The sequence below is a fragment of the Mya arenaria genome, chromosome 2 (assembly GCF_026914265.1).
Source record: "Mya arenaria isolate MELC-2E11 chromosome 2, ASM2691426v1".
Lineage (NCBI taxonomy): Eukaryota > Metazoa > Mollusca > Bivalvia > Myida > Myidae > Mya > Mya arenaria.
Window position 1 is genome coordinate 70,570,491 of NC_069123.1, and position 11,198 is coordinate 70,581,688.

Sequence of the window (11,198 nt, forward strand, 5' to 3'; positions counted from 1 at the left end):
ACCAATCACAGCAAGGAATACAGGCGTCAGTTAGGTATAAACTAACCGGTGTCGACGTACATTTTCTGTAAACTGAAAGTTTATATTTCGAACTTTCACGATGCCTGTTAAAGTCGACCCCCCTCCCCCAGCCAACTCGGAGCAGCCAGGTGTAACCACGTCTCTGCTGTACAACGGATCAAGATTTCAGGGGCACCAGAAAAGCAAAGGAAATTGCTACGATGTTGAAGTTATTCTACAGGTACATATAGCTGAAATACAAATACTCATTTAAAATGCCATTTATAAATTATTTGCCTTTTATATTAGTTTAACACATTGTTCTCCCACACAATCCCTAATACTGGGGCAAAAATAGCAAAGCCCAAATTTTAAAAGAATCCTGGAAGTTTTTCTGATCTAGCTTAAAACAATTCAATGTAATTTTGGGATTCTTATTATGAGATAATCCCTTCACTTCATGTCATGATTCAACGAGTTTGTGAAATACCTTTGCACATTGTCCTAAACTTTAAGTCTGTTTGGAAGCACATTGTCTGTAACATTGGAGTTGATTTTTTAAAATTAAATTAAAACAATACAGTTCAGTTGACCTTTGCTTACCTGAACTGAGATTTAGTCCAAATAATTGTACATGGACAGATTTTGTTTACAATTTTTGATATGGCAAATCCTTCACATATAAATTGTTTTGTACCAAAAGTGGGTAGTTGTTCCGATCGGGATTCCGGATTAAAGCATATTGCGTCCATAACATATCATAAAAACAAGAAATATTACTAGATAATGTTATTTTATATTAATTCCGTGCACAAAAAATAAATATCCAACAAATAATTATGAGTTTGATGGGGTTTTCTCCATTTCATTCTGTCAAAACATAACGCAAGGCTGCAGTTCACAGTTTTACAACAATTGGAGCACTTCGGTCATGGCTGAGTTGTTACGATTGTATTTACGAGGTCTATCATAAAGCTTGTCGGAGGTGGCCGAGTTATTACGATTGGGTCGAGTTGTTTCGCTTGGCATAATTGTTGTCTGTGTCAGTCAAGTTTTGTTTTATTGGAAAGGTAGATCATGTGTTAAATGCTTGTTTTGTGCAAAATAGCTCTGTACTTACATGAATATACCGTAATTCACCTAAGAGTTCGGACACTCTAAATATTCGGACACCCATAATTATTTTCCAAAATAATTTATTTTGCGTACCTAATTTTCGGACACCCAATGGACATCAATCATAACTTTCACAGTTACCACGTTTCACAGCCGAAGATTATTGATTTTTATCTTTACAATGCCTGGCTAGATTACCTAACCATATGTATACACCACTGTGACAAGTTAATTAGTTACTACCCATCCTAAACAATTTATTGCTTGCAGAAAAAGGAAGTGTGATATATTTATTGGAGGATTAAAGAAATAAAAAGGGCAATCAAGGGATTAAGAAAACATAAACATGACATGTTTGTAAAACGATCTGCCAATAAACTTTCAAACTTGTACCACACTTATAGACTGTTTGATGCAATAATCGTACAGTTATACATTAATACTGCATAGCAATGTCCATGCTCTCCACGAGATCCTCGTGGGTATAACTGTAAGTTATGTGACGTCACACAGTGTGACTCTTTGATCTGAAGCCGATAGAATGTGTTTATTTAGTTCAATGCATGTATAAAATGGTGTTTTAATTAACTTGATGAAGGATTTACACTTATAGGCGTAATAAATAAGTTTATGACCATTGATTACTACGAATAAATTAATAAGTGGTAAAATGCAAACATGAAGAAAAAAGGAAGGTTAAACAAACATGTAAATAAAATGTAAAAATGGTAATTTTCTATGTATTCGGACAGCGAAAAAAATAATTAATTTAAGGTGTCCGAACTCTTAGGTGAATTACGGTAAACCTTTTTTATCCCTTTCAAACATAAAATACCTCACTAAAAACAATTTCAATATTTTTCAAGCCCACCCAGTTTTTGCACAAACCCGTTTAGATGTTAGGGATTGAAAGGATCCCGTATAACATGTCTATCATTTTAGACTAAACTGAGATTTTGCTCTTGATTAAGTTGATATTACCAGGCTGTTATGGTTTGTTGGGTCCAACATGCAACACCAATCACAAACGTAAGTTACTTATGCTAACATGCTTTAAATCACGCAGGGACAAGCCTTATAAAAAAATCATCAATTTTAACATTTTACTGTTGTAACGTACGAAAAACAAACACCAACAGATCCGTTCAGAGAAAAGCATGCTGGCCCTGAAGGGGTCCACCAGTGGTCAAAATTAGCACAAGCCCGCAAGCCCTGCACTGGTAAAATGTCTTCCGGGCTTACTCAAATTCTGAATTTTATATAGCAGGGCTTGTTCAAAACTTTTATGCCAAGCAATACAATAAGAATTTAGGCTTGTTCATCCAAAAGTCTAATTTCGATGACTGGGTCCACTGGTCTTCATATATATATACTAAATTCTCTATCAACCCAGAGCCTGGGCTTTGCATATTACCAACCAATTTAACATACATACTATGAACGTACTTCAGTTTATAACAGAATGTTTTTATGAACGCATATCCGCCGCCTACAGCGGATCATTACGCTATGAACACACATCCGCCGCCTACAGCGGAATGGTTACACTGTGATTGCAACGGTTGCAACAGCTAACTGACAGCCAGAAGGCATGTTGGGAGTATTCCCAGAAAGAATGTCATTGAGGATCTTCGGTGCTGTTTACCACAACTACTCCGATACTTTTATCAGAACAAGGTGTGAAAATCATGACTGTTGTAATTCGGACATACATCAGTATAATTGAGTAAACAATAAGGGTTAATTTATATTGGTAATTTAAATTGTGTTTCATATTTTTTTGTTTACCAATTATAATTGAGAAGTATTGCCAATCATGGCCATTTTGATGGGTGAAAAAAAGATAATACCTATCATTCTTCTACTTATTTTGAATAAAGGAAAATAAGTCTGAAAAGACACATATGCATTCCCTAATTATTTAGCCAACCCACATTTAAAATGATGAGCTGTTGCACCTTTAAATACACTCATGTGCAGTCACCTGTCACCTTACATGAAAGGTAGATGGCATGGTATTGTTGCAGTCATTTTGATTATTTTACTCAACCTCTTACTTTTAACAATCTGGATCTCAAAATTAACATGCTTCTGGCTCTTTTGTACTCCAGCATTAAATCACCATGTTTTACACATTTTGCTGTGGCGTCAATATAAACAAGACTCTTACGTAATGAAAAATTAGTCCATTAGATCATCAATATTGTATTATCAGAATACTTCAGAAATACCAAAATTAAATGTAGAAAAAAAATTCAAATGAATACTTTAAACAAAGCTAACTTTACTATTTCTTTACCATTTTAAATGAAACATAGCGCAGTCTACACCGCTTACGGAGCCACGCCTTTGGTCTTTTACCAGAGTTTGATTGAGAGTTTAGTTTCTTAAAACACTTTGACATACCTTTTCACAATACAGCCGTCTGACGGCGCACTGTCAAAACATTATTTTTAAAACAGGTTTGTCGAGGTGTTTGATGAAACTAATCACCTTTTGAAACTCTAGTAATAGAACGAAGGAGGAGCTCTTTAAGCGGCATAGACTGCCCTTTGTTTTGTTATACCACCCAAAACAAAGTTTGGGGGGGGGGTATACTGGAATCGGGTTGTCCGTCTGTCTGTCCGTCCGTTTTTTTTTTGTCCGGGATTCATCTTTGTCGTTATTGAACAAATCTTTTTCAAACTTTCAAATATTAATGACCATGATGTAAACCTGTGCCTCCGTGGATTTGGTCAGAGTCGCATGATCCTGAGTGGAGTTGTGGCCCCTTAATGAGTTAAATTGGGCAAAATTAGCTTTGTCCAGGATTCTTCTTCGAAGCTATTGAGCAAATCTTTTTCAAACTTTCAAATATTAATGGCCATGATGTAAACCTTTGCCTCCATGAATTTGGTGGGAGTCACATGATCCTGAGTGGAGTTGTGGCCCCTTAATGAGTTAAATTGGGTAAAATTAGTTTTGTTCGTCCTACTCCTTCGTCATTTTTGAATGAATCTTTTTCAAACTTTTAGCCATGGTGAGAACATTTGCCCCTGTGATTGTGGTTGGAATCACATGATCATGTCTCCAATTATGGCCCCTGAATAAGTTAAAATAGGCAAAAATTATACAGCTTTGTCTAGCCTAATCCTTGGTCATTTTTTCTCATTTTTTCTATAAATCTTTTTCAAACTTTCAGATGTCAATGACCATGATATGAACTGTTGAATATGTGATTTGGTGCACCTGTATTAATCAGAATGTTTGCATGGCCTTAAAAAGACCTTTAATTGATTTTGTCCTTAAAAAGACCATCAAAAGTCCTGAAGTTAGGTGCATACAGGCCTTAAATTTGTTACAATATTCGCCTTGGTGGCCTACTCCTTTGTCATTTTTCAATATATTTTTCTCAAACTTTCAGCTATCCATGACCATGATGTGAACCTTTGTATATGTGATTTTGTGCACCTGTATTATTTCCTTGGTACTCATGTGTGGGGGGGGGGTGGTGGGGGTGGGTAAACAGAAATTGGGTTGGCAGACTGTCAAATTCACCCGTCCACCTTCATTTTGGAATATCCTGTCAGGAGTCATGACCCCTTTATGGTGAAAATGAGAGAAACAGGTTTGTTATCTCCCCTGAGGTGGGTGGGAGTGGGGTAATATTCGCTTTGGTGGCCTACTCCTTTGTCATTTTTCATCATGACCCCTTTATGGTGAAAATGAGAGAAACAGGTTTGTTATCTCCCCTGAGGTGGGTGGGAGTGGGGTAATATTCGCTTTGGTGGCCTACTCCTTTGTCATTTTTCAATGTAATAGGTATTCTAAATAAACTAAATAAATGTATTGCCTTGTGCTTTCTAATGATACCATAACTAAGGCCAGGGCAAACAACCTAGACAGGGAAGGGTTGGGGGGTATTCGTTAGCCTTTGGCTTACAGTTCTAGTTTAAAATGGTGGAGTAAAAGAAAAGTTATCTTTGATTTAAGTCTATATTTAAGCAAAATGTTGCCTTCCGACGTAGCATACTCGTATGTGACGTTATTTATCAAATGTTATACATACATGTACACTGTATTTTTTATATTAAGTGTTATCTTCAAGCTGTAATTGTACTGTTTAAGTGATGGATTTTTTCCATGTTCAATGAAATTTGATCAATAATGAAACAAATGTAACAAATTATTAATTCAGGGTACAAATATCAGTGCAAATAATACATTTTAATAAGATTTTTCATTCCCTGTGCATATCAAAAGGAAAATATAACCAAGAATTGATAGGAAATAGTTACATGTTTACTAATTTTGATAAAAATGTGCCAATGCTTGTTTTTAATCAATTTTAGAAAACTTATATAATTTATTCTGTATTGATTGACCAATAATGTAATATACCCTTAGACTATATATCTTATTTCAACAATAAGTCTCACTTTTTGAAGGCTTGGCTTTAGCAAAATAAAACACCAAAAAAGCTGAAATGTTAAAAATGTTGTGGTGGTAAAGTTATAAAGTAACCATACCAAAAAAATACCTATCATATGTACATACTACTAATACAATTCGTTCATTTTTCCTGTCTTTGTTACTTGTACAATTCAGGTGCCTTATAGTCTATGAAATACTAAGATCACTTTCCTTCCAGCATGTTGACATGCAGACATCATACTTGTGTGGATACTTGAAGATCAAGGGTTTGACCGAGGAATATCCAACACTGACCACATTTTTCGACGGGGAGATCATCAGTGAAAAGCATCCATTCCTTACCCGAAAATGGGATGCTGATGAAGAGGTGGATAGAAAACACTGGGTAAGACCAAAGAGAATGTTCATAGTGGTGCAAAAAAGTTATATCCAGTATATCCAGAATCCATTATAGTGAAAAAAAAATGTTTTTATAGTGTTGATTGCATATGGACTGTTTTAATGTCATTTTGTACTGAAAACATTTGTAATAAATTAAATCAAGGTAATATTTGTACACATTTACTGTCAACTGTGAGACCGGATTTGAATATCAGAACTATGAACTAAGCCTCATAGCCTACTTTTCTTTTACTTTAATTTTAATACAGTATAAATGATTATAATTTTGAATTATTATCCATTATTAAATGCACAATTATCATATGTTTTTCTATTTTTTTCAGGGGAAATTTCTATCATTTTATCAATTCAAAAACTTCAACTCAGACAAGTTTGACTATGAAGATTTAAAGACAACAGATTATGTATTTATGAGATGGAAGGTATGTATCATAGTGTACCTATAAATGTTATGTCCCACAAGGGGAGATAAACTGGATATAATTGTGTTGTCTAAATCCCACCCCTGGAGCAAGGAATTTGTCAAAAATCCTTTGGGTTGGGGATATCCCAGGCTTCAGAAATCCTTTGAAAAAATCTGACAGTGTCTCACAGGGCTTATCAGCCTGTTTGTCAATCATCCGCCTCTTGAGTCACTATTTTCCCGCCTTTATTGAAAGCGACCAAATTTACAAGACTTAGAGGCAGTAGTGTGCACATGCTCCTCTCCAGTACGGCAGGAAAGTGCTACCAAAAGAAGCAGGATGTAGCATCTTTCAAAAAGTTCCTATCTTTAACCTTTATGTACAAGAACTAAATATAATATATTCAAAATGTATAAATACCCATATTTAAGAAGCATAACTAACAGTATTCAAGAAGTATAACTACATCATGATCTTCCAGTATTCAAAAACTAAACATTAATTCAAACAGTGTTTGATTTTTTTTGTACAATTTCCTGTATTAATGAATCAATCGAATTGTTCTTTGAATGGGTTATACAAACTACCCTGTGATATTTGGCATTTTTAATAATTCAGTATATCTTATATTACAGGAGCATTTCCTTGTGCCAGACCACACTATTAAAGACATCAGCGGGGCTTCATTTGCTGGCTTTTATTATATATGTTTCCAAAAGTCAACAGCAACTATAGAAGGCTATTATTATCATAGAAGCTCAGAGTGGTGGGTATTTTAAAAAATAGTCTATTATCTTATTCATTATTCTAAAAGTAAAATATGAATAGTTTGATAACATCATGTTTTCCTATTTACCAAATTAATGTGCGTTGTAAAGACTCATGATTTTTGTCATAGTCATTGGAAAAACACCAGTGATATGTGTTTTAGAAATAATTTTTTTACGCTAACAGGCATTACTTGGTAGCAAATATCCAACTGCAGCTCCATGATTATCTTGTAACAAAAGTTTATGTGGAATTAACCCCTTTAAATGCAGAATTCAAATGTTGCCTTTCACAAAATGTTGTGCAATAAAATTTTGGAAATAATCCCATTGGCAAAATGAATTGGTGAGGGCATAAGGTTTTAAATGACATTAAAATATAAGCAGATACACCCATTTAGCTTTCACCCATAGAAGAGCAAGTGACTGTTGAAGTGTGCAAATGCAAAATAATGCATGCAGTAGAGACCACATTTAATATTTTGTTATGCAACTATCTTGAGAAAGAGGACATTGCTATTCTAGATTTAATGTTGTTTTCTTATCTTACATATAACACTGTTATGTTAAAACACTGTTTACCCTGTTATAAGTATGCTGTACTGATAATCATTATGATAGTGTACATATAAGGCTGAACATGGATTGAGTAAGCTTTATGTCTCTTTCAGGTACCAGTCCTTAAATCTAACACATGTTCCAGAGCGAAGCACATCAGTATACCAGTTCCGATGAGTTGAAGGTCATCTCCAAACTTCTGTGATAGAAATATGCATATGTTATATCTTGCCTGTAGCAGGCTGTAATGCAGAAAACTGTTGTTGTTTACTGTACCAATAGTAATATTTATATATATAAAGTCTGATGTATTGACACTTTTTAAGTCTGCATTCTTGTAATGAATTATATGTCAGACTATAGAAGTATGTGTAATAAAGATTTTATTTTATTCCAAACTTTAAAAATTCCTTGAAGAACCATTTTAATAAGTGGAAGATGAAGTATTATGAACATACATGCATTTTGAAACATGTCATTTTGACATTAGTAGGTGTAATGTCTTTAGTTGGGAATTGGCCGACTAATCAGGCAGGTAGATAGTTTGCAAATACATGTCCTGTTTAATGCAGTTCATATTGACAGCCATAAGTTCTTGTTATGGTTTGCTTATAGAATGCATGTACAGATCTTGATAGTTGGAATTCTCATAAGTGCAAGCATTTCATTACCTAAGATCATTTTATTGTTAAAGATAGAATCACACACTTGTATACTTGTATGTGTATTACACTCGGTGACAAAAGAAAATACATTTTTATTTTTGTTAATCATTTTATTATGGGAATATTTTCCTATAATGAAGGGCATATTTCTATTCCAGCACATTGTCTTCATGCTTTTTTGTGCCCTATAAATGTTTGGACTTCAAAATGAATGTAGTCTAGTAGAAAAAAGGTGATTTTAAAACCAGACATTAAAAGAAATCTTTTCAATCAGGTAGGCTCAAATTCTGTTTAGACTACCGGAATGAATTTTTGGCTGGCAAATCAGAATTATTCACGTTTTTACTGCACTCAAATATAAACTTAAAAGCTTCTTCAACAAAAGAACACAGTTTAAATGAGGTAAAATTCAAGATCAATGATTATGACATCATATAAGGACAACACTGTTGCAGAAATGATTTAAGCCTATCACAGATAAAGGGCGATGTATTGGGGCAGGGGATATGCTGTAAAAAGTACTAACAACTGTTTCCTGCCCAAGCTAGCTTCATATTTTGTCAGAAAATATGTGTTATTCTTGACAAATGTCCAGATTCCATTTAAACATGTAACCCCACACTTTTAACATATACCACCCCCCTACAGTATCAAATTTACCCTTTCAGGGTCCAAATTAGCAAAAAAAGACACCCACCCATATACTATTTAAATAATTGCCTTCCCCCTGTGGGTTATATGTTTTACTGGAATAGCCTTAACTTATTCAGAATGACTGATGAGTGTTTTATTTAGCCAATATAATGCCTATTGCAAGTTTAAATGTCCAGCATCATATTTAAATATTTTAGCATTAGTCTATTGAAAAAAAGGGGGGGAAACTGAAACTTCTCTTCTTCTGTCAGTGATTGTACAACTAATGTGTTATATGCCTAATTGTAACCTACAATGATTTTATTTATTTCCTGATTCTATGTTAGATATACATTATACTTGTTGATGCTTTTTCATAGAAGACAATGAAATGTGAATGGAATTTCTCTGTTATTTTCAACTTCTGTTCCCATGTGGAATATCACTGTCACAAAGTTCCAGCTCGGCCCTTCCAATGCATCATTAAATTTAAAGATTTTATGGTATCAAATGGATCCGTGAATAAGCTAGTTCTTTTATACAATCAATCATTTGGCCATAATGGTTCATTCAATTTGATAGCTGGTAACCTGATGTGATTGGTGAATGTTCTCATTTAAGACTCGCTTTGACTGAGATAATGGAAAAGGAAAACTGTTATATCAATATGAGATTGAGGTTTCAATTAGAATTGATATCTAAGTTAAAATTAAAATTGGTAAATTTCAAGTCTTTTAGGACCCAAAAATCTCTGTTTTGTGACATTGTTTTGGTCATGCATTTTAATCAATAAATATTTGAAAAGAATACAAAGTAAGGGCTTACCAGCCACCACACATAGTTATATACGGTATGTATATATTGGATACTTTATGAACATTGTCATTCAGAAACAGAGTTGGACTAGAGCGATAAAACTGCCATTTCAAGGCATGTGTATCCCAGCTACGCAATACTTACTTTTAAAGCTTTGTCGTCATCTGTGAAGTCCTTGAGGTGGTCATAGTGGACATCTTAATTACTATGTCAAATAACAAAAAATGTATACTATGGATTTCAATGATCTATAGTATATACAACTGTTTTATTATGCCCCCCTTCGAAGGAGAGGGGGTATATTACTTTGTTAATGTCGGTCTGTCCGTCTGTCAGTAGTCCAAAGCTTGTCCTAGTGATAACTTGACAATTCCTGGATCTATGGTCATCAAAACTTGACATGAATGTTGGGTCTGGCCAGTAGATGACCCCTATTGATTTAAGGGGTCAGATGTCAAGGTCACAGTGATCTTGAATGCAAAAAGATTGCCCAATGATAGCTCAACAATGCCTGGACCTATGGTCATCAATCTTGACATGGAGGCTGGGCCTGATCAGTAGAGGACCCGTATTCATTTAAGGGTTTAGGGTCAAGGTCACAGTTCCTTGACCTATGGTCATCAAACTTGACATGGACCCTATTGATTTTGATTGGATCAAAGGTCAAGGTCACAGTGACCTTTAACGCAAAAAGATTGTCAAAGCTTGTCTGAGTGATAACTCAACAATGCCTGGACTTATAGTCATCAAACTTGACATGATGGTTGGGCCTGACCAGAAGATGACCCCTATTGATTTTAGGGGTCACCGGGTCAAAGATCAATGTCAGTCATATTTACTGAGTCCTTGCTGCTATCCTCACACTAGATATGGTCATAATTTTAGAACTGCCTCAAATGCATCCAATGCCAATGACAAATCAGTCGTCATTTCGGTCCATGCATATTTAATTCAATCTTCCAAATATTCTTGACAACATGATGCTCAAGGGGGCATAAGGTTTGACAAACATCTCTTGATAAAATTCAAATTCTGAAGTAACTTGCAAACCGCCTTTCCAAGCTAAGTGAATGCAGGAGAGGCATGCAATGGATTTAGATACAAAATTCCATACTTTTCGTGTTAAACCAGGCTCTGGTGCAGAAAGATTTTAAAATTAATTTGAAATCAACACAAGCCATGTCTATTTCCCGGCCGGCTGCAGTCTCACCGTGTCCGTTGAGATCCCGTCGGTAGGTCATACAACAAGTGTTCCGCTGTGTCAAGTCGGATAGATGTATCAATCTTGAACAAATCCACCTTCAAACTGCTGTGCTTTAAACTATCAAACAATCGCTTACTAAGTGACCTGACCCATGACCTCCTTAGTAGCGTAGGCCCTAATCACGTTCCAAGGGTTCAAGTGATAATGCTTACATTCTTCT

General features: G+C 34.9%; 1 protein-coding gene across 1 annotated transcript; it reads left to right on the top strand.

The window, feature by feature from the left end:
- Nucleotides 1–31: 31 nt before the first annotated feature.
- On the top strand, nucleotides 32–8,051 carry LOC128225082 (glucose-induced degradation protein 4 homolog). Its single transcript, XM_052935104.1, has 5 exons — nucleotides 32–241; nucleotides 5,747–5,914; nucleotides 6,255–6,353; nucleotides 6,971–7,101; nucleotides 7,774–8,051. The coding sequence occupies exons 1-5, from the start codon at nucleotides 101–103 to the stop codon at nucleotides 7,835–7,837; spliced, it is 603 nt and encodes a 200-aa protein (XP_052791064.1). The 5' UTR covers nucleotides 32–100; the 3' UTR covers nucleotides 7,838–8,051.
- Nucleotides 8,052–11,198: the final 3,147 nt, after the last annotated feature.